General features: G+C 42.3%; 1 protein-coding gene across 1 annotated transcript in view; it reads left to right on the top strand.

Moving 5' to 3' along the window:
* Positions 1-24,072, top strand: part of LOC139405929 (nucleolar GTP-binding protein 2-like) — a 38,174-nt gene extending 14,102 nt beyond the window's left edge. Inside the window, 11 exon segments of the mRNA XM_071148381.1 lie at positions 11,168-11,281; positions 11,849-11,977; positions 19,128-19,232; positions 20,465-20,501; positions 20,504-20,607; positions 21,266-21,373; positions 21,957-22,334; positions 22,337-22,434; positions 22,980-23,056; positions 23,626-23,708; positions 23,879-24,072. Coding sequence (XP_071004482.1) covers positions 11,168-11,281; positions 11,849-11,977; positions 19,128-19,232; positions 20,465-20,501; positions 20,504-20,607; positions 21,266-21,373; positions 21,957-22,334; positions 22,337-22,434; positions 22,980-23,056; positions 23,626-23,708; positions 23,879-24,022 — 1,377 coding nt within the window. The 3' untranslated portion in view covers positions 24,023-24,072.
* Positions 24,073-24,085: the final 13 nt, after the last annotated feature.

The following is a 24,085-nucleotide window of genomic DNA, read 5'->3' on the forward strand; positions in this document are numbered from 1 at the left end:
CATTACACAGTGCACCTTGTGCTGGGGACAATAAAAAGCCAGTAAAGAACAAGAAGGCCTGCACACTTTTAAAGGCCAATCTTAAATGTGTGGTTTTGTCACAACACAATGCCACACATCTCAAATTTTGAGGGAGTGTGCAATTGGCATGCTGACTGCAGGAATGTCCACCAGAGCTGTTACCAGATAAATTAACATGAAATTATCTACCATAACCGACTTCAGTGGGCAAATGCTCAGCTTCGATGGCCACTGGCATGCTGGAGAGGTGTGCTCTTCAGCAATGAATCCCCGTTTCAACCGTACAAGGCAGATGGCGTGTATGGTGTCGTGTTTGGGCGAGCAGTTAGCTGATGTGAACATGGTGGCGATGGGGTTGTGGTATGGGCAGGCATAAGCTACGGACAACTAGGTTTGCACATTTTGGGGAATATTCAGAGGTGGAAACTTTCTGTGGGAATTAACGGAAATATATGGGAATTAATATTAATACCATTTAAATGTAGATGTTTTTTGCATTGGATATATTTACCATATCATATTGGAGACAGAAATATAAGGATACATAATTGCAAATGATTAAATCCTTCCAATAGAAATAAAAAAAATTATTTAGAATACAAATTTAACTTTAATTAAATGAGTTGACTCTTAACATGGGATGATTTCACTGAACAACAAAATAAAGAATATTGAATGATCCCCAATGATCCATCGCATCTCCCAAAAACGTTTTCAACATACATCTGTAAAATGATAGTCTAGAAATTAAAGCTTTGGTTGTCTTCCTCTCAGGCTTCCATGTCTTCTCCCTGGACCTCAATGTCCACCTCTTGAACATCAGACTCTGAGGCCTCATCTTCAATGTCACATTCCAACCTTGTTAAGGATGGCTCATTGTCAGGCTCAAAAAGCCAAAAAAATTCCTGGATGGTGACCAATTTTTCAACCCTTGTATTAGTCAGCCTGTTGCGTGCTTTGGTGTGTTTGTGTTCCCAAACAAGGACCAGTTGCGCTCTGAGATAGCTGATGTTGGTGGGATTTGGAGGATTATGGGGGCAACGGGAAAAGAGCCTCAGATCCACAAAGTCCCTTCCACCAGGTGGCCGATGAGATATGTTGGGACGACTGCCATATTGCATCTCCATCCCAAAGCCCTTGCTTGGAAGTATACTTTGCCAGACTGCCAAGAACCTTGCCGTCATCCAGGCCGAGGTGGCGAGACACAGTAGTGATGACACTGTAGGCCTTGTTGATCACTGTACCAGACAGGATGCTCTTTCCAGGATGCTTGGGGTCCAACATGTACACTGCATCGTATATGGGCTTCAGGCAGAAGTCTTCACGCTTTTTGATGCATTTCTTTGCCTCCCTCAAGCCGTGCAGTGGCTACTGCTATAGGTTTCAGGCTGCTTACCACTCTCTTCCAAAATACATCATCCAGGAGGATCCTCTTGATGGGGCTGTCCATATCGGCAGACTGTGATATGGCCATTTCTTGGAGAGACTCCCCCTCCAGGAGAATGTCAAACATGATGACAACACCACCCCAACAGGTGTTGCTGGGCAGCTTCAATGTGGTGCTCTTATTCTTCTCACTTTGCTTGGTGAGGTAGATTGCTGCTATAACTTGATGACCCTTCACATACCTAACCATTTCCTTGGCTTTCTTGTAGAGTGTATCCATTGTTTTCAGTGCCACAATGTCCTTGAGGAGCAGATTCAATGCATGAGCAGCACAGCCAATGGGTGTGATGTGAGGGTAGGACTCCTCCACTTTAGACCAAGTATCCTTCATGTTCGCAGCATTGTCTGTCACCAGTGCAAATATCTTCAGCTCATTTGCCTTCAGCTCATCTGCAATGTTGAGACCGGTGTGTCGGTTGTCCCTTGTCTGTGCTCTTGTAGAATACTGGTTGAGGGGTAGAGATTATGTCGTTTATTATTCCTTGCCCACGAACATTCGACCACCTATAAGAGATGATTGCAATACAGTCTGCTTTCGCTATGATTTGCTTGACCTTCACTTGAACTCTGTTGAACTCTGCATCCAGCAAATTAGTAGATAAAGCATGTCTGGTCGGAGGGGCGTATGTTGGGCGAAGAACATTTAGAAATCTCTTCCAATACACATTGCCTGTGAGCATCAGAGGTAAACCAGTCATCATTTTCACCTCAAATAGAAGTAGAGGGACTTTTTGTCAGAGGTTGCTTGTGATCACTGAGGGAGCATTATGCACTTGGCCAGATGATTCTGCATCTTTGTTGCATTCTTCACATATGATTTGACACAGTATTTTCAAATGTACACAGCTCTTCCTTCTACGTTAGTTTAAGTGAAATGTCTCCACACATCAGATAGTGCCTGTGGCATTGTCCTGTAAAGATTAGAAAAAAATGAGTAAAAAACCTCAAATACAATTCCATGTACAGATAAATAGTTAAGCAGTCAGATTAAACAACTCCTCCTTTTGTAAGATCAATGTTTTAAAATGAAACATGTATGGAAACAGGTGAATTAACACTTCTCAGTTAGCAGGCTCAAGCAAGCTAAAACCCACATGGTAGAAAAAACTAAACTACTATTGTTGTTCTATGGAGGGGTGATGCAAAACAGCTCCAGGCATTCCATGCTTTTCTTAACTCCTGTTCTGATCATTAGAGATTTACTATGCAATCTGATACACGTCAAATTAGTTTTCTTGATCTTCTGATCTTGTGTGAAAATGTTCTATACACGGATCTTTACAGGAAACCTACTGATCGTAGCAGTTTGAGGGCTGACAGTTGTCACCCACTTCCCTTGAAAAATAGTTTGCCCTACAGCCAATTCTGTCGAATCAAAAGAATTAGCGACAGAAATATGCCTGAAACTAGAGGTCAACCGATTATGATTTTTCAACGCCAATACTGATTATTGGAGGACCAAAAAAGCGATTAATAGCGATTAATCGGACAATTATGTTTTTACTCTTTTGAAATAATGACAATAACAACAATACGGAGTGAACACTTATTTTAACTTAATATAATACATCAATAAAATCAATTTAGCCTCAAATACAGTGCCTTGCGAAAGTATTCGGCCCCCTTGAACTTTGCGACCTTTTGCCACATTTCAGGCTTCAAACATAAAGATATAAAACTGTATTTTTTTTGTGAAGAATCAACAACAAGTGGGACACAATCATGAAGTGGAACGACATTTATTGGATATTTCAAACTTTTTTAACAAATCAAAAACTGAAAAATTGGGCGTGCAAAATTATTCAGCCCCTTTTACTTTCAGTGCAGCAAACTCTCTCCAGAAGTTCAGTGAGGATCTCTGAATGATCCAATGTTGACCTAAATGACTAATGATGATAAATACAATCCACCTGTGTGTAATCAAGTCTCCGTATAAATGCACCTGCACTGTGATAGTCTCAGAGGTCCGTTAAAAGCGCAGAGAGCATCATGAAGAACAAGGAACACACCAGGCAGGTCCGAGATACTGTTGTGAAGAAGTTTAAAGCCGGATTTGGATACAAAAAGATTTCCCAAGCTTTAAACATCCCAAGGAGCACTGTGCAAGCGATAATATTGAAATGGAAGGAGTATCAGACCACTGCAAATCTACCAAGACCTGGCCGTCCCTCTAAACTTTCAGCTCATACAAGGAGAAGACTGATCAGAGATGCAGCCAAGAGGCCCATGATCACTCTGGATGAACTGCAGAGATCTACAGCTGAGGTGGGAGACTCTGTCCATAGGACAACAATCAGTCGTATATTGCACAAATCTGGCCTTTATGGAAGAGTGGCAAGAAGAAAGCCATTTCTTAAAGATATCCATAAAAAGTGTTGTTTAAAGTTTGCCACAAGCCACCAGGGAGACACACCAAACATGTGGAAGAAGGTGCTCTGGTGAGATGAAACCAAAATTGAACTTTTTGGCAACAATGCAACACGTTATGTTTGGCATAAAAGCAACACAGCTCATCACCCTGAACACACCATCCCCACTGTCAAACATGGTGGTGGCAGCATCATGGTTTGGGCCTGCTTTTCTTCAGCAGGGACAGGGAAGATGGTTAAAATTGATGGGAAGATGGATGGAGCCAAATACAGGACCATTCTGGAAGAAAACCTGATGGAGTCTGCAAAAGACCTGAGACTGGGACGGAGATTTGTCTTCCAACAAGACAATGATCCAAAACATAAAGCAAAATCTACAATGGAATGGTTCAAAAATAAACATATCCAGGTGTTAGAATGGCCAAGTCAAAGTCCAGACCTGAATCCAATCGAGAATCTGTGGAAAGAACTGAAAACTGCTGTTCACAAATGCTCTCCATCCAACCTCACTGAGCTCGAGCTGTTTTGCAAGGAGGAATGGGAAAAAATGTCAGTCTCTCGATGTGCAAAACTGATAGAGACATACCCCAAGCGACTTACAGCTGTAATCGCAGCAAAAGGTGGCGCTACAAAGTATTAACTTAAGGGGGCTGAATAATTTTGCTCGCCCAATTTTTCCGTTTTTGATTTGTTAAAAAAGTTTGAAATATCCAATAAATGTCGTTCCACTTCATGATTGTGTCCCACTTGTTGTCGATTCTTCACAAAAAAATACAGTTTTATATCTTTATGTTTGAAGCCTGAAATGTGGCAAAAGGTCGCAAAGTTCAAGGGAGCCGAATACTTTCGCAAGGCACTGTAAATAATGAAACATGTTCAATTTGGTTTAACTAATGCAAAAACAAAGTGTTGGAGGAGAAAGTAAAAGTGCAATATGTGCTATGTAAGAAAGCTAACGTTTCAGTTCCTTGCTCAGGACATGATATGACAATATGAAAGCTGGTGGTTCCTTTTAACATGAGTCTTCAATATTCCCAGGTAAGAAGTTTTAGGTTGTAGGAATTATAGGACCATTTCCCTCGACACCATTTGTATTTCATTAACCTTTGACTATTAGATGTTCTTATAGGCACTTTAGTATTGCCAGTGAAACAGAATAGCTTCCGTCCCTCTCCTCGCTCCTCCCTGGGCTCGAACCAGCAACACAACGACAACAGCCACCATCGAAGCAGCGTTACCCATGCAGAGCAAGGGGAACAACTACTAGAAGGCTCAGAGCGAGTGACGTTTGAAACGCTATTAGCGCGCGCTAACTAGCTAGCCATTTCACTTCGGTTACACCAGCCTCATCTCGGGAGTTGATAGGCTTGATGTCATAAACAGCGCAATCCTTGACGCACACCGAAGAGCTGCTGGCAAAACGCACGAAAGTGCTGTTTGAATGAATACGCGCCTGCTTCTGCCTACCCCCGCTCAGTCAGATACTTAGATACTTGTATGCTCAGTCAGATTATATTGAGAAAATTCAAAACAAAACGAGGCATGACCTTTTTCAAGGTCTGTCCCTCAAAAAGACGCATTCTTGCGTTCTAACTACCCGCAATTCAAAGCGCTCTGAACAAATTAAGGGAATCGTTCACAAACATTGGCACATTCTAAAATCCGCTGATAGTCTCGGTAATGTGTTTTCGGACCTTCCCTTGGTCGTATTCTCGCGGGGCAGAAACCAATTGTTACACTCTGATTTACCACCCCAAGATATTCCTGAACAACGTCCATTTGCGCCCCTACTGGATGGAAATTACAAGTGTAATGGCTGTGCTCAATGCAATGGCACTTATAAATGTAGATCCTTCAAACACCCTCAAACAGGGAAATCGATCCCAATCAAAGGTGTTATTACGTGCTCCACTAAGGCAGTTATTTATCTTATAACTTGTCCTTGTGGTAAAAATTGTGGGTTAAAAGTACGTATCTCAGAGCATCGTAGCACCATTAGGTGCAAAAACTTTACTTACCCAGTTGCGGCCCACTTTTTGGAGGCAGGCCACTCGATATTGTCTCTGCGTTATATTGGCATCGAACATGTCACCCTCCCTAGGAGAGGGGGTGACCTCGATAATTTATTGTTAAAACGAGAGGCTGTCTGGATCTTTAACTTAAAGACCCTTGTTCCCTTCGGTCTTAACGTAGACTTTGATCTGAAGCCGTTATTGTGACTTTGCCATTGTAATTGTTTGTAAGCTTGTGTAGTTTAAAATGAATCTATGATTGTATGCTCTCCATTTGTTTTTTGTATGCTGTTCTTTGTATGCCATTTTAATATTTGATAATTAACCAATGATATTAGTCCACTCTTGGCCATGATTACAGACACCTGTGTCTTTTGACACTATATAAACGAGTCATCCCGCAGTGTTTATGATTATACCCTGTTGAAGAGAGCTTGGCTGTCAACAGTGGATATTACATTTTTGCATCTGAGCTCCTAGAGTGTGCGGCTCTCTTATTTTCAAGTTCTACTCTGCTAGCCAGCACCTCGCCTAAATACGTGTGCGTTTCTTTTTCTTCTAGACAAAACTAACTAGCAGAAATTGTAAACAAGTTAGAACTTAAACACACCTTGTTGTAGGTTACAATCTACTACTTAGCAAAAAAATCATGTATGTCATATAAAATATATTCACCCCACCCAGTATTGTAATCAAAACTTACCAGAAAGCATATCGTCCTTGGCTCAGACAGTGTAGTAGTGTGGCTCAATAGAAACTCATTAGTGTGCAAGATCTTGAAAATCAGCTGTATATGTGATAGAAGAATGCACTGCACCTATGATGGAAGAATTCACTGTGCATGCAGAGGGTTGCAATTCCATTGAATTGGGGATAGTTTAACCAAAATATACCACAAGACCTATAATTGCCTTGTGTATCCCACAAAAAATGTTCACTGTTATAAGCTAACTTTTTTGTTGTTGATGAATTTAAGCAAAATTCCCCAACTTAACTTGAAAAAATTCCAGAAATTTCCCGGAAAGTTTTTGACCCTTTGCAACCCTACGAACAACGAACACAATTGCATTTTATTGATGGCAATTTGAATGCGCAGAGATACCTTGGCAAGATAGAGGTCCATTGACGTGAAATTCATCCGCCGCCATCAAATCGTGTTTCAGCATGATAATGCACGGCCTCATGTCGCAAAGATCTGTACACAATTCTTGGAAGCTGAAAATGTTCCAGTTCTTCCATGGCCTGCATACTCACCAGACATGTCACCCATTGAGTATGTTTGGGATGCTCTGGATTGACATTTACGACGGCGTCTTCCAATTCCCGCCAATATCCCAACAACTTCTCACAGCCATTGAAGAGGAGTGGGACAACATTCCACAGGCCACAATCAATAGCCTGATCAACTGTATGATAAGGAGATGTCGTGCTGCATGAGGCAAATGGTGGTCACACCAGATACTGACTTGTTTTCTGATCCACACCCCTACCTTTTCTTTAAGGTATATGTGACCAACAGATGCATATCTGTATTCCCGAGTCATGGGAAATCAATAGACTATGGCCTAATGAATTTATTTCAATTGGCTGATTTCCTTTTAGGAACTGTAACTCAGTAAAGTCTGAAATTGTTTCGTTTATATTTTTGTTCAGTGTACCTCCCGTGCATCTCATAGTAAGACGACGCAATTAGCCTATTCAAATATGTATCTTACTCCAAAAGATAAATGGCTATATGCAATAGACTACAGTTGAGTTACAGTAAAAGGCAATCAAGAAATGTCTGAGAATGGAATTCTAAATAGAAGTGTATTTAATTACTTTGTAAAATGAGGCATAAAGCTTAAGTTACAAGCATTAGTCCAAGTATATAGATCTTAAATTTCAAGACAAATCATGAACAAAGATGCCCATTAGGCCAGAGACATAAAGCCTAGGAAATGAGAATTGATCATTCAACCTTCCTCCATGGACTGGATACAGGATAAGAGAGAGAACAGACCTTGATTCCATTGATACCATCTGAGGTGTAACCTTTTCAACCTAAAAACAACTACCATTGACCAATCAAACGATACCAGGTTTATAGTAACCCATGTCTTTGCCATCTCCCTCTAAGGACTGCTTCAAGGCAAAACTGCTCCAGCTCCTTAAAGTTAGATGGATTCTGCTGGTGTACAGCAATCTTTAAGTCATACCACAGATGCTCAATTGGATTGAGGCCTGAGCTTTAACTAGGCCATTCCAAGACATTTAAATGTTTCCCCTTAAACCACTTGAGTGTTGCTTTAGCAGTATGCTTAGGGTCATTGTCCTGCTGGAAGGTGAACCTCCGTCCCAGTCGCAAATCTCTGGAAGACTGAAACAGGTTTCCCTCAAGAATTTCCTTGTATTTAGTGTCATCCATCATTCCTTCAATTCTGACCAGTTTCCCAGTCCCTGCTGATGCAAAAACATCCCCACAGCATGATCCTGCCACCACCATGCTTCACCGTGGGAATGGTATTCTCTGGGTGATGAGGTGTTGGGTTTGCGCCAGACAGTGTTTTCCTTGATGGCCAAAAAGCTCAATTTTAGTCTCATCTGACCAGAGTACCTTCTTTCATATGTTTGGGGAGTCTCCTGCATGCCTTTTGGCAAACACCAAATTTGTTTGCTTATTTTTTTCTTTAAGCAATGGCTTTTTTTCTGGCCACTCTTCCTTAAAGCCCAGCTCAGTGGAGTGTACGGCTTAAACTGGTCCTATGGACAGACACTTCAATCTCCGCTGTGGAGCTTTGCAGCTCCTTCAGGGTTGTCTTTTGTCTCTTTGTTGCCCCTCTGATTAATGCCCTCCTTGCCTGGTCTGTGAGTTTTGGAGGGCGGCCCTCTCTTGGCAGGTATGTTGTGGTGCCATATTCTTTCAATTGTTTTAATAATGCATTTAATGGTGCTTTTTTATAGCTCAACACTGATCTGTACTTCTCCACAACTTTGTCCCTGACCTGTTTGGAGAGCTCCTTGGTCTTCATGGTGCCGCTTGTTAGTGGTGTTGCAGACTCTAGGGCCTTTCAGAACAGGTGTGTGTGTGTATATATACTGAGATCATGTGACACTTAGATTGCACACAGGTGGGCTTTATTTAACTAATTATGTGACTTCTGAGGGTAATTGGTTACACCAGATCTTATTTAGGAGCTTCATAGCAAAGGGGGTGAATGCATATGCACGTACCACTTTTCATATTTTTTTTTACCGATAATAATACTTTTTGCTTCACCAGTTTGGACTATTTTGTGTATGTCCATTACATGAAATCCAAAAAAGCCAAGGGGGTTGAATACTTTTGCAAGGCACTGTATGTTTTAGGCTAGTCTAATCAGCAATAATGGCACACAAGCAAAAAGCGGTGTCGGAAATCTTTAAATGGGTGGCAGGTAGCCTAGTGTTTAGAGCGATGGACTAGTAACCGGAAGGTTGCAAGATCGAATCCCCGAGCTGACAAGGTAAAAATCGGTTGTTCAGCCCTTGAACAAGGCAGTTAACCCACTGTTCCTAGGCTGTCATTGAAAATAAGAATTTGTTCTTAACTGACTTGCCTAGTTAAATAAAGGTTTTTTTAAAAATCAAGTATTTGTCACATTGTTCAGTGATAGCAGTAATTTGTCTGATCATAATACATTAAGAAATGTATTTTCTATTTTGGTAAAATAGTGCTATTCTATAATTTATGTATTCAAATAGATAAAGGCTTCTTAAAAACTGAACATAGAAGAAGTGTCAAACTTATGGCTGAACAAAGATTGACATTTCAGAGTAATGAAGTTCTATCTGCAGTTGCAGACGGTAAATAATCTTCTAATGTCGCAGAATTTTGATACTCTGTACTTTAGGTACCTTTTTATGGTGAGGACCTTTTTAATGGGTTTTAAAAAATCTTATTCACTACAAAACGGTTCTGATATCTAGTATGTGAAATCTGATGCTCAATATCTCAGAACTATGCTTTGTTCAGAAATAACTTTTTTATAGTCCTACAGACACATGATTTTGTGACCATCTATTGAGGCTACCAGACAGCCCTTTTCATTATTTTGATTATGTAATAATTAATTTAGCAACAAATTCCTAATGCAAGGTTTGTAACTCTTATCAATTCCAAGCAATTTTGACATACCGTAAGACCAGCTATGCTAGTAATTGTTGCTTGATGCTCCGCCCCCACCCGACCTGTGTTGATTGACAGCTTGCTGGTCCAATCAGAGGGCCGAGTGTGCGTTTCACTAGCCAATCAGTTTTATTTCAAGTGCGATGCTGCATGGTGAGTAGTGACAACCTGCCCAGATCATTTCCAAGTCTAAGTCGAGTCCAGAGTCTTAGGGCTCCCAAGTCTCAAGTTTTAGTTTCTATCAAGTCGCGTCTCAAGTCATCATTGTGATTTGGGTCCGTCTCGAGTCCAAGTCATGTGACTCGAGTCCACACCTCTGGCCAAGCCGACACATGTACCCCGTTCACACTATATTGCCGACCCAAACTGTACTGAGCTGTCTGTTTCTTTTCACATTGTCTTTTTCAACACGGTTGCAGCAACTATGGCGGATGGAAAATAAACCAGCTCAGTTTGGTTTGGCTCAGTAGTGTTTGATCAAAAGACTAATATATGATCAAGACTGGCAATGCCTTCCATGCCAATTGTTTTCTGGAGTGAGTTGATGTTCTCAGGAGTTTTATGGAAGTAGTTATCCACAACTTTTTTCTTTTTTTATTTCCAATCCCGTATCATGCTTGCTCTACTTTGACGAAGGATAGCTTGTGGCCTCAAATAACGTGTGTGTGGATTCGGGGGTCACCAAAGCAGGAAGGATGGTGTCCGCGCCAACTGTTTTCATGGTGTGCTTCAGGATTTTGCTGTCGTGCCAGTGGAATACACTAGAGATGCACTGTTCAGCACACATTATGAAGGAATGTCAGCCTTACATTGAAATGACACATGGTTTGTGCCTTGTGTTAAATGGTTTATTCTCCAGTGCTAATCTTGTGTAACCGCACCTCATTCCCGCTCAAAAGTATATTATTTACTCCATCAGCATCGGAGAAGATGCTGCCCGACCCCCTAGAGTAAATTATACATTTCTAGACATAAATTGTTCAATGGCCAACTGAATTGTGCATACTTGCAGGATATTTGATGTTTGATATTTGCCTGCTTTGTAGACTACTATCGACATACTTTCCTTTCATACTGACACACGTGCTGTGCAAACTAACATTTCACATAGAGTAAATGTATGTCCATGTCTGTCTAACTTAGGTATGTCTGTTTTGTCGTCTTCGAACCAGAAACGCTGGGTAGCCGTGCTCTCCGCCGAGTACCCCACCCTGGCCTTCCATGCCAGCCTCACCAACTCGTTCGGCAAGGGCTCCCTCATCCAACTCCTCAGGCAGTTTGGCAAGGTAGGCGCACCACCTTCTCTCTCACACACACACACACACACACACACACACACACACATACACATACACATACACACATACATACATACATACACACACATACACACACACCCCACTCGACACGGACCGAACTACACTCCCCATTTGGTCAAAAGTAGGTCCCTAAGGAGCAGAAGTTGGTACAACTTGGCCAGCTTTTGTCATGGCACCCGACTCTAACCACCCTTATGAGCATACGGCTCCGCACGGGGTCCTTACATCTGCTGCCGAGCTATTTTTGGTACGCACGGGCCATAAAACATGGCCTTGAATGCTCAGAGGAGACTAATATTTATACCTACCTCTTGGTTTTGACAGATTTTTGATCCATGGTGTAGACTTATCTGCTTCCAGTAGCTATTTTTTGCTGGTGAAAACAAGCTTTTTTAGATTACATGGTCACATGTTTTATTGGTTTTGGCCTACATCAAAGTGTGGTCTGGAGTTGTTGCTGTCCGGAATTGAAGACAGGTTAAGTATAGACTGGTTTTCAGGAAACTGCTATTTTAACTTGTTTTGCCTCTTCAGCTCCACACAGACAAGAAGCAGATCAGCGTTGGGTTCATTGGCTACCCCAACGTGGGAAAGAGCTCTGTCATCAACACGCTACGCTCCAAGAAGGTCTGCAACGTGGCACCCCTCGCCGGTGAGACCAAGGTATGGTATCGTTCCCCTCAAATACCTTTTTTTAAATAAAAACACTTGAACATAAGCCCATATTGATACCTGGGGTGTCATGATGAGCTATGTACATACGTCCATGTAATTTCAATAATGGCCAATGCAGGGGGGGGGTGGGGGGACGACGATCTCACGCAATTCCCTTGATTGCTAAGAGAGCACAGAATAGAATGTTGCAGGCTACATTTTGTGTATCAGTGTGCTACTCATATCCTAAGTAACTTCCCAACGATGCGCTGAAGTATATGTATTTAAACCCTCCGCCTCGATTATACACGTCTGATACCTGGCAGAGACGTGGCCAAAAAGCAAGAAACAATAACCCTCATCCTTCATTTCCTCTCGCTGGACCTGTTCATCCTGTTTGGAACCAAACGGTGGATCTGGATGTCTGGAAACCCCACTGAGGATGATACTATCGGAGTTGGCCGTCTGTTGCCAGAGCTGTGAGCGTGCAAACGAGATCCAAGTTAGTTTTTTTCCCTCCTCTTTGGGATCTATCAGATCGGCGCGTAACCAGCGAGAGTTTATCGCCCAATGCAAGGTGGCTCTCGCCAGAGGCTGCTAGTGTCTGTCTGCCTGTCTTTGGCCAAACAAGGTTGTTCAGCATTAGGCTGGCCCTCCTGTCTCTAACTCTCTCACGCCCCGGTTGTTTGAATGGATGTGCAATGCGTTTGTTTCTGTGTTTAAAAAAAAAAAAAAGCTTGTTAATGTATGTTTCCTTCCTTCGTCCAAATGGGGATATGAGTATTGGTTTTCAGGCAGAAGAGAAAAGCAATGTGATTCTCAGTACAGTAGCCAGCTCCTCTCAAAAGCAGGAGACCTTCTTACCAGGGGTTGGAACTGAAATCATTTTCCAGTTTCGTCCGTTATTTTGTGTTCCTTTTGAAACCTCTGATATCGATACTTTTAAAAATTTACCTCAACGTTAAATTACTTCACTAATGGGTAGAGCCACTTGCTATGGAGAGGGCAAGCTATGTACATGCATTGGACAGACAAGTGTACACTGCGTGCACAATTATTAGGCATTGTATTCCTCAGGATTCATTTTATTGTTGATCAAACAATGGTTTTAGTCAATCAACTGTTATTTACCTGAGTGTTTAACAAAGGAAAAGTGAGTTTTGTCTTAGGGGAATATGTGTGCACAATTATTAGGCAACTATATTACAAAAATAATTTTTCCCAACTCACTTGTTTATACTACATTTTTAGAGTAAGTGTAACAGATAAGTAACACAAAATGACAATTAAATAAAAATGTTGGCCTTCAAAAAATATTAAATAACTGCTATGAGCCTTCCATCCATAGTCTGTCTGTTCACAATCATCTTTTGCTGAAGCAGCAACCACAGCCTCCCAAATGCTGTTCAAAGAGGTGTATTGTCTTCCCTCAGGTTTGAGAAGGGCCCAGAAGTTCTCAATAGGATTTAAGTCAGGTGAGGAAGGGGACCAGGTCATTATTCGGGCATCTTTGAGGCCCTTGCTGGCTAGCCAAGCAGTGGAGTACTTGTGATGCATGTGATGGAGCATTGTCCTACATGAAGATCATGGCCTTCTTGAATGCTGAGGACTTCTTCCTGTACCACTGCTTGAAGAAAGAATCTTCCAGAAACTGGCTGTAGGTTTGAGAGTTGAGTTTCAGTCCATCTTCAACCTGAAAAGGTCCAACTACCTCATCTTTAATGATAGCAGCCCATACCAGTACCCCTCCTCCACCTTGCTGGCGCCTGACTCAAAGTGGTGCCCTGTGTCCATTACTGATCCAGCCACGGGCCCATCCATCTGGTCCATCAAGAGTCACTCTCATTTCATCTGTCCATAAAACCTTTGGGCAAAAAAAAAAAAATACCATAAGACAGATTTTTCAATCTTGATGCTTCAACTTGTGGTGGTGGTGTTTCAGCCTTCTTGACCTTGGCCATGTGTCTGAGCACTTGACACCTTGTACTTCTGGACACTCCAGGTAGGCAGCAGCTCTGGAATATGGTGGCACTGGAGGATAATGGGTTCCTGGTAGCTTGATGTTTAATTCTTCTCAGCTCTGGAATATGGTGGCACTGGAGGATAATGGGTTCCTGGTAGCTTGACGTTTAATTCTTCTAAAGTCTTTTGCAGTTCATTTGCATCTTTTCTTCTCCGTGCGTTTTGACTATTTGCAACAAAACGTTTGATTGTCCGGTGGTCACCCCTCAATAGTTTAGCTATTTCAAGAGCGTTGCATCCGTCTGAAAGGAGTTTTAAAATGTTTGGCTTTTCATTGTCAGTTAAATCTATTTTTTTGCCCATTTTACCTGAAGCTGCCTAATAATTATGCACACCTTGATATGTGTTATTCACTTTCGCCACACCCTCCCTCATTACACAAATACATATCACCTGAAAATGATTTAAATCCAATAAGCATTCAAGTTTATATGGTTTGGAGTTGGAAAATGTGCATAGAAATAATGCTAAGATCAGAATACTCACATGCCTAATAATTGTGCACGTAGTGTAGGGTCTGAAATGTTGTGGGTGACGAGAGCATTGGGCATCTTGTTCTTATGACATGCATTATCTGAATTAGGCCTACAGAATTATACCTACTTTAATGTCTTTGAATTTCAGAGATTTGGCTTAACTAAAGTTTGACCAGAGTCAGCCCTTAGTCATGACACTGTTTCCAGTACATTACACATAATGCCACCTGGATTTTGAAAGCTAGACCAGAGCTAGCTAACAAGCTTGTGTGCAGAGAGTTTGATTAAAAACAGGTCTTACCATTTTGTAGTTTTCTAAATTCAATGTGAAACGTGATAACTATAGTATCCTTAACTTCTCAGAACCACCCAACCCGGATCCGGTATAATTGTCATCAGCAACTCTGAATACCGTAATTTCCGGACTATAAGCCGCTACTTTTTTCCCACGCTTTGAACCTCGCGGTTTATACAATGACGCGGCTAATTTATGGATTTTTCCCGCTTTCACAAGATTCATGCCGCCCAAAAACTGAGCACCGTCACATAATGTGACGTAAATCGAGCACGCTCAAACTTCCCATCATTCTGATTACGGTAGTAATTTTGTCACCCTCATCATGGCAAAGACACGGAGAAATGCATATGATGCAGCTTTCAAGTTGAAGGCGATCGATCTGGCTGTTGGAAAAGGAAATAGAGCTGCTGCACGGGAGCTTGGCCTTAATGAGTCGATGATAAGACGTTGGAAACAGCAGCGTGAGGAACTGACTGCAAAAAGACAACAAAAGCTTTCAGAGGGAAGAAAAGCAGATGGCCCAAAGTATTTGCAGCCACTCGACATCAGTGTAAATCGTGCATTTAAGGTGGCGTTCCTTGTTCAGTGGGAGGCTTGGATGACAAGTGGGGAGAAATCCTTCACTAAAACGGGCTGCATGCGAAGAGCAACTATGGTCAAGTCTGCCAGTGGGTCCTGACAGCGTGGAGCATTGTCAAAAAATCCACTATCATCAACGGGTTTCGAAAGGCTGGACTGCTGCGTGTTGAAGGGGCAGCATGAGCTCAGCGGGGTATTTGCCTCCGGATGAAAGTGACGAGAGCGACAATGAAAACGATCCAACATCGGATGAAGCAATTCTGAGGCTATTCAACTCCGACACCGAAGGAGATGACTTCAGTGGTTTCAGTGCACAGGAGGAGGAAGATAGTGACCAAGTTCATTTGTTTCAATGTACCGGTAGGCACCTGCGGCTTATAGACATGTGCGGCTTATTTATGTACAAAATACATATTTTTTAATAATTCAGTGGGTGCGGTTTATATTCAGGTGCGCTTAATAGTCCAGCAATTACGGTAGTATAGTGCCACGGTCAAATAATATTACTAAAAAATATTCATATTCATGAAATCACAAGTGTAATATTGCAAAACACAGTTTAGCCTTTTGTTAATCTACCTGTCTTCTCAGATTTTGAAATTATGCTTTACAACGAAAGCAATACAAGCGTTTGTGTAAGTTTATCGATAGCATAGCATAACATTATGTACACTAGGCATCAAGTAGCTCGGTCACGAAAATCAGAAAAGCAATCGAATGAATCGTTTACTTTTGATCTTCAGATGTTTTCACTCACGAGACTCCCAGTTAGACAACAAATGTTCCTTTTGTTCCATAAAGATATTTTTTATATCCTCCGTTAGTTTGGTGCGTTATGCCCAGGAATCCACTGGAAAGAGCGGTCACGACAACGCAGACAAAAATTCCAAATTATATCCATAATGTCAACAGAAACATGTCAAAAGTTTTTTTTTATAATCAATCCTCAGGGTGTTTTTCAAATATCTATTCGATAATATATCAACCGGGACAGTTGGCTTTTCACTAGGACCGGGAGTAACAATGGCCGCCTTTCTCTTTTGCGCACAACTCACTCTGAGAGGCACCAACTATCCACTTACGCAATGTGGTCGTTCACGCTCATTCTTTAAAATAAAAGCCTGAAACTATGTCTAAAGGCTGTTGACACCTTAGGGAAGCCATAGGAAAAGGAATCTGGTTGATATCCCTTTAAATGGGAAATAGGGATGCATAAGAACAGAAGGGTTTCAAAATAAGAGGCACTTCCTGATTGGATTTTCCTCAGGGTTTCGCCTGCAATATCAGTTCTGTTATACTCGCATACAATATTTTGACAGTTTTGGAAACTTTAGAGTTTTCTATCCTAATCTGTCAATTATATGCATATTCTAGCATCTGGTCCTGAGAAATAGGCCGTTTACTTTGAGAACGTTATTTTTCCAAACATAAAATAGTGCCCCCTAGCTTCAAGAGGTTAACTAGCATTGATAAAACAATCTAGTTAATTTCAACTGATATTCATAAGATCTGAGATTCTATCCACGTCCTCATTATTTCCCTGTTGCATAGAGATTTATAGAGCTAGTAATCTTTTATCTGTCCCATTTATAGCGTCTGTAAGCACACGGGCAGAGCCATTGAGACCGATACAACATTGCTATCTCTAAATCTCTATGCAACAACTGGTCAGAGAATGAGGCAGATAGAATCTAGTTTTGTTTGATTGATGATCATTGAAATTAACAAATGTATAAAATATTGATTACTATGTATAGATTTGTAAGACTATAAATGACCAACCACCCAGTTTTGGTGTAGTTAGGTTTATTCCCCTGCTTTTGAGAGGAGCTGGCTACTGTACCGGAAGATTTCCAGCAATTGCGCTAAGCTAACTTCAACCCCCAAACTGCACGCAGAGATATATAAAAATGGTAATCATGAGTTCGTCTGACTCTGGGCAAGTAGATAAACAACCTAAATCAGACCTAAATTAGATCCTGATGGACTGCCCCATCTGCCTCGCTGACCCTCAACATGGGGGCCCCTCTGGGTGCGTGCTTAGTCCCCTCCTGTACTCCCAAATCACCCACAACTGCCTAGCCACGCACGACTCCAACACATTAAGTTTGCCGACGACACGACGGTGGTAGACCTGATTAGGGCTGTTACGGTGACCGTGTTACCGCCACACCGGCGGTCATGAGCCTTGAAGGTAGTCAAATTCTTTGTGACCGTTTAGTCATGCTAATTAGGCTTCTCCAAGCTCTGATGTGGCTGATGATCATTAGTAGCCTACCAAACTCGTTAACTGCCAGGTACTCAGCACTCTGTCCTTTTAATCACTCTGACAATGCAAATGTCATCAAAAATATCATCAAACACTTCATGAGAGCTCATGTTCTGCAACATTTCTATAGGCAATGCAATTGTGAGAAAACAGAGTGATGGGATCCTCTTATTTTTAATAGAAGCCATCAGCTTTCTAAAGGCTAGGTCTACTATATTTATATCTCAACTTTCCTAGTATTAAGCACATTGCTTGTCTTTGCAACAGGAGTATAGCCTATCTGGCGGGCATGAAAATGAACCACTGGAAAAGCATCCTCCATTTGATATTTAAGCATAGATTACATATTTCCCCCCCCCCTGTTTCGAGACAGGTGCATGGTAATGGTCCATTGTAAATCCAAATACATTTCAGATTTTAGTTAGTATATGTAAAGAATATTTAAATCAAGAATAGTTTGAGTTACAATATTAGCCTATCACTTGTGAATGATGCCCCAGTGTATAAGGCAAGAAACAATGCATGCCTTTTTTTGCGACTTTAAATCATACTCAAATCAAACTTTATTTGTCACATGCGCGAAATACAAGTGTAGACCTTACCGTGAAATGGTTCCTTACAAGTCCTTAACTCTTCTTGAACTGCACTGTTGGTTAAGAAAATATTTACCAAATAAAGTAACACAATAACATAACAATAACGAGGCTATTTACGGGGGTACCGGTACTGAGTCAGTGTGTGGGGGTACAGGTTAATCGAGGTAATTTGTACATGTAGGAAGGGGTGAAGTGACTATGCATAGATAATAAACAGCGAGTAGCAGCAGTGTACAAAACAAATGGGGGTGGTGGTGTCAATGTAAATAGTCTGTGGCCATTTGATTAATTGTTCAGCAGACTTATGGCTTGGGGGTAGAAGCTGTTAAGGAGCCTTTTGGTCCTAGACTTGGCGTTCCAGTACCGCTTGCCGAGGGGTAGCAGAGAAAACAGTCTATGACTTGGGTGACTGGAGTCTCTGACAATATTTTGGGCTTTCCACTTCACCGCCTATTAAATAGGTCCTGGATGGCAGGAAGCTTGGCCCCAGTGATGTACTGGGCCGTACTCACTACCCTCTGTAGTGCCTTACGATCAGATGCCAAGCAGTTGCCATACCAGGCGGTGATGCAACCAGTGGTGCAACTGTAGAACGAAGTTTCAAGTTTGAGGAAGATAATTTTCACCATAAAAATGCACCTTTTATAAAAAAGCATTAAATGCATAATCGCATTTGCGGTCCCTTTTGATAATGGTATTTTCCCGCTAATGGCAGAATACAATAGTTCAACTTTTGTACTATGGGGGGTAGTAGATTAAGATCTGTTTTGTTTGTTTATGCAGTAGGGTCTTAATTTCTGCTACATTATCAAATTAAATGTAATTGTCCCAAACCGGTGAGTTATTGTGAATAGGTTCTGAGTAGAAAGTCATTAGACCCTGTGACTTAGCTGATCTTGGGCCCGGTCTCTTCTTCTAGGTGTGGCAGTACATCACCCTGATGCGACGCATCTTCCTCATCGACTGCCCTGGTGTAGTTTACCCCTCTGAAGACAGCGAGAGCGACATCGTGTTGAAAGGAGTGGTATGTTATTATTTTTCTCCATCAATAATCTATATGGTTGTTTTGTTTGTAGTAAACCATTTTTTATTATTTTATTTGAGCAGGCAGGGTTATGCAGTGAGCTCAATGTATTGGGACAGTGGGAAATAGTTTTTGCTCTGTACTCCAGCAATTTGGATTTGAAATGGTTAAAGTGCAGATGGTCAGCTTTTTTTGTGTGAATTATACCCCCTTTTCTCCCCAATTTCGTGGTATCCAGACGTTACTATCTTGTCTCATCGCTACAACTCCTGTACAGGTGTGAATAAAGCCATGCGTCCTCCGAAACACAACCCTACCAAGCCGCACTGCTTCTTAACCCAGCGCGCATCCAACCCGGAAGCCAGCCGCACCAATGTGTCTGAGGAAACACTGTGCACCTGGCGACCTGGTTAGCGTGCACTGCACCCGGCCCGCCACAGGAGTCGCTGGTGCACGATGAGACAAGGATATCCCTACCGGCCAACCCCTCCCTAACCCGGAAGACGCTAGGCCAATTGTACGTCGTCCCACGGACCCCCCGGTTGCAGCCGGCTGCGACAGAGTCTGGGCGCGAACCCAGAGTCTCTGGTGGCACAGCTAGCACTGCGATGCAGTGCCCTAGACCTCTACGCCACCCGGGAGGCCCAGATGGTCAGCTTTAATTTGAGGGTATTTTCATCCATGTTGGGTAATCTGTTTGGAAATTACTTTTAGGGTACAAAAAATATTGGGACAAATTTACTTGTGTATTAAGGTCGTCAAAAGTTGAGTATTTGGTCCCATATTCCCAGCATGCAATGATTTCGTCAAGCTTGTGAAGCCAAACTTATTTAATGGATTTTCTGTTTGTTTTAGTTGCGTTTCAGGTAATTTTGTGCCCAATAGAAATGAAAGGTAAATAATGTATAATTTTGGAGTCACTTTCATGGTGAATAGAATGTTTCTAAACACTTATATATATTAATGTTGATGGTACCATGATTACAGATAGTCCTGAATGTATAGTGAATAATGATGGGTGAGAAAGTTAAATGAACAAATATCACCCCCCCCTCCCAAAAATGCTAGCCTCCCATGTTATTGTAATGGTGAGAGGTTAGCATGTCTTGGGGGTATGATATTAGTGCGTCTTAACTTTCTCATTGATAGTTTTTTTTATACTTCCATGTCTAAACCTGTAGCATTTCTAACCTAACAATTGTATCATTGTATGCTTCACTGCTGTTTCCCAGGTGCAAGTGGAGAAGATCCGTAACCCGGAGGAGCATATCCCGGCAAACCAGAGTACATCCAGAAGACGTACCGCATCCCCACCTGGCGCTCCCCAGAGGACTTCCTGGAGAAACTGGCGATGCGCATGGGCAAACTTCTTAAGGTCAGGGCTTGTCATATTAATTCAAGCACACTGTAGGGAAAACATTTGAACTGAAAACAAAAAGTGTTTCTTATTGGACACGACCGGATAGTCCCTCCCTGTCGCAGTCAGTTGTCTCATTTGGTACTTAATTAACATAACCCTGGAGTGTAATTGTCTGTAGGCTGTTGGTCACCCCAGATCTGTTTGTGCTTCATAGCCAACTCTTATGGTTGTTGTTTGGCATGCTAATGACCATAGGGATTGGCAAGACGGCACAGATCTGAGACCACCAGGCTACATAGCCTGGGCTGCTTGTCTTCATTTCTGACCATCTTTCATCTGTCTGAATTATCTTTATAACTCTTTGTGGTTAAGGGAATTTGAATGTCACAATATACTTTAGTCCTGAAAGGTGTGTGTTATATTCAGGATTTATCCTTTGTGTATTTGACAAGCTGTAGGTCAGTGGTAAAAAATGATCTTCCCTAAACATACACTCTGTTTTTGTATGGGCCATTTTTTTGATCCGTCTGAAATTCTACACTTGACCCTGAAGCTTACTAAGCTTATTTGGACCCCATCAATCCCAAGTGGCACATAAAGTCTATGGAAGGACGCTCCATTTATTCCTACTTTATTTTCGTCTCATGTTTCCCTAATGCATGATCTGTTGCAGGGGGGTGAGACAGACCTTCCCTGTGTCTCCAAAATGGTGCTGAATGACTGGCAGAGAGGACGCATCCCCTTCTTCGTAAAACCCCCTGGCTGTGAGGGAGAGCATGAGGTGAGGGGTGGACAAACAGCTGGAGTAAAACTCTCTCCCTCGCAGACGAAAATAAAGAGACATTCTCAACAGCAATGTTAGCACATATTCTGGTTATAGTCTGCCACCCTCTGGCTAAATGTAAAATATCATCACAGGCCTTGCCAAGATTGGGCAAGAGTGCAAGCATGGTCACATTGACTTTCTTTGCTCAAGTGGTTTTTTACATTTGCTTTATTTGACAAGTAAAAATATATAAAGCTGCTTCCAGCCAGGGACAACAATGCATACATTAAAATGATTGAGGCTAAAACCCAATGTCTTATTTCTGTTGTGGTCCTCTCAGGTGAGCAACAAGATGGCAGGTGGGCAATATTGTCCACTCAATCTGAAATGTACACATGGTCTGCATGCATCCCGATTCTCTACCTTTCTCCTGAAGTGTGCACTTGCACTCTCCCCATTGGATTGGTGTAAGCATTGGCTGGAGTGAGTTTCCATAATTTTTAAATCTATGTCGAATGAGTGTGCAAGTGCACACTTCAGGAGAATCGGAACCTAGCCATGATTATGAAAGTTGTACTGACTGGTGTGTTGTTTTCAGGACAAGGATGTACTACCAGTGGAGGGGGCACCAGAAGCTACAGAGCGTGTACAGGAAGAAGGTGCAACAGAGGAGCAGAGCGAGGAGGTGGTGGCTGCAGTGTCGGCCGAGCAGGAGGCCCAGCAGCAGCAGAAACACAAACATGAGCAGGTGCAGAAGATTCTCTCCAACGTCCGGCAGAACTTCGGCAAGATCAATGTGGTGCCCGAGTTCAACGATGAAGACCTGGCACCCGTGCAGACCGACTACCTCGTTTTCTCGGACGTGGATGAGGAAGAGGAAAATGGAGATGAAGAGAAGGGGGATGGGGAGACAGCAGCGGGAGATGCTGAGTGTGCCGCCACCACCCCAGCCGGTCAGCCTGCCAAGGTGGAGGGAAAAAAAGTTTGCGTGAGACTATCCGCGAGCTGGATGGGAAGATTGCAAAGTACAAGCAGTTCCTAGACCAGGCCAGACTCAAGCGCTTCTCCGCCATCCGGTTTGTCTTCTCCGTTCTCCCCACCACTTATCATTTCAGTCTTGTTCTGAAGATGTGCTTTATTATTTTCTAATAAACCCACATCAACCCCGATTCTTGTCCAAAATACCGGCATAGCTCTGTCCCAAGTGGCACCCTATTCCCTATATAGTGAACTACAAAAGTAGTGCTCCATGTAGGAAATAGGATGCCATTTGGGACGAAGCCATAGAGAGATGAAGGGTGCCTAGGTCCTTTGAGGTGAAACATGCCTCGTTTTTCACTGTCCAGGCACCTGGGGATTGGCAGCTACTCATACCGTTCTGTCTGATAGATGGGGTTTTCCATCACCATTTATGTCATGTTCCGCGGACTCACCAACTGTCTCTCTCGCTGGTGAACTTCAGCTCACGCCCTCACTCAACAACGTCAAATAAGAGTCGTCTGCGGCCAATTTGCTTTCCATTGTCGGCTCAGCGAATTCCAACTGGACTAAACTGTCTGGATGTGCAGGGAGTAATGAGATTATATGTGACGACTCTTTCTACTGTTCTTTTTTTGTTCAGGATTCCGAAGGCACTCTCTGACAAAGTGCTCACAGACATGAAAGTGAAGCAGGCGGCGAATAACCCTCAACCTAAAGGTAGCAAATTAATTTCAACTTATTAGTGATTTTGCTTTGTGGGCTTACCTGACACCCCAAATGCAGGGGTTAAAGTTGTCACGGATTTCTGTCATATGGATTCTTTTTCCAATTGAAAAGGACTGGAATTGGTCAAACTTGCAGTTTAATACATGTACAAAATGATCCTCTTTCCCTAAAAGCATAATGGTCATGATTATTATTTTTTTTTTTTACATGAAAGGGGAGGTTCACTTCCCTCCGCAGACATTTGATCTGAGATCAACTTAAGTTCCAGTCATGGGATTTATTTTCTTCTAACCCGGCAAATGTATTCCATCAAAGAATACAAGGGCCTTCTAGCAAAACATGCACTTTCCTTTACACAAAGTACAGACTTTATACAAGTCTTCATGGATAGCAGCAGATAAAATGTATAATTAGAGTAGGTATTTGGCCAAAGACCACTGTCAAACTGAAACCAAACAAGCAATCAAACCATATAAATAGAATGGGAATGTCCTATTAAGTGTTTTAGGGATTCCATGCCTACGGGTCATCCACTTACTGGCCAACCTTTTGTTCCTCAGCTGTAACACAGGTTGGCAAGAAGAGGAAAACTGATGAGGCAGAGGAGCTCACGCGTCCAAACAGAAATCTAACATCCAAGCAGGTACTGTGTGTTCACTTAGGCCTGTTTGATGTCAAACAGAGGGGTATCTATCTAGACTGGACGCCTCCGATGGATGGCCGCTCCCCTACCGCTATTGTTAATGGAATGAAGAAAGGCACTGTTCTTCCTCAGGCTTAAATCTCCCTCATTTGTCTTTCCCCCCCTTGCAGAGGAGAGCAACGGATCGTGCTCAGAAGGTGAAGAAAGTTGGAATGCGCTATTACGAAACGCACAACGTCAAGAATAAGAACAAGAACAGAAAGATGCCTACGGTGCCCAGCGAGGGCAAGAAAGCCAAGAGATTGAAGCGCTAGTCTGGGGTCCAAGAGACCAAACTGGGACATTTCTAATAAATATTTATTTTAATGACCCTGTCA

The sequence above is a fragment of the Oncorhynchus clarkii genome, chromosome 3, assembly GCF_045791955.1.
Source record: "Oncorhynchus clarkii lewisi isolate Uvic-CL-2024 chromosome 3, UVic_Ocla_1.0, whole genome shotgun sequence".
NCBI lineage: Eukaryota > Metazoa > Chordata > Actinopteri > Salmoniformes > Salmonidae > Oncorhynchus > Oncorhynchus clarkii.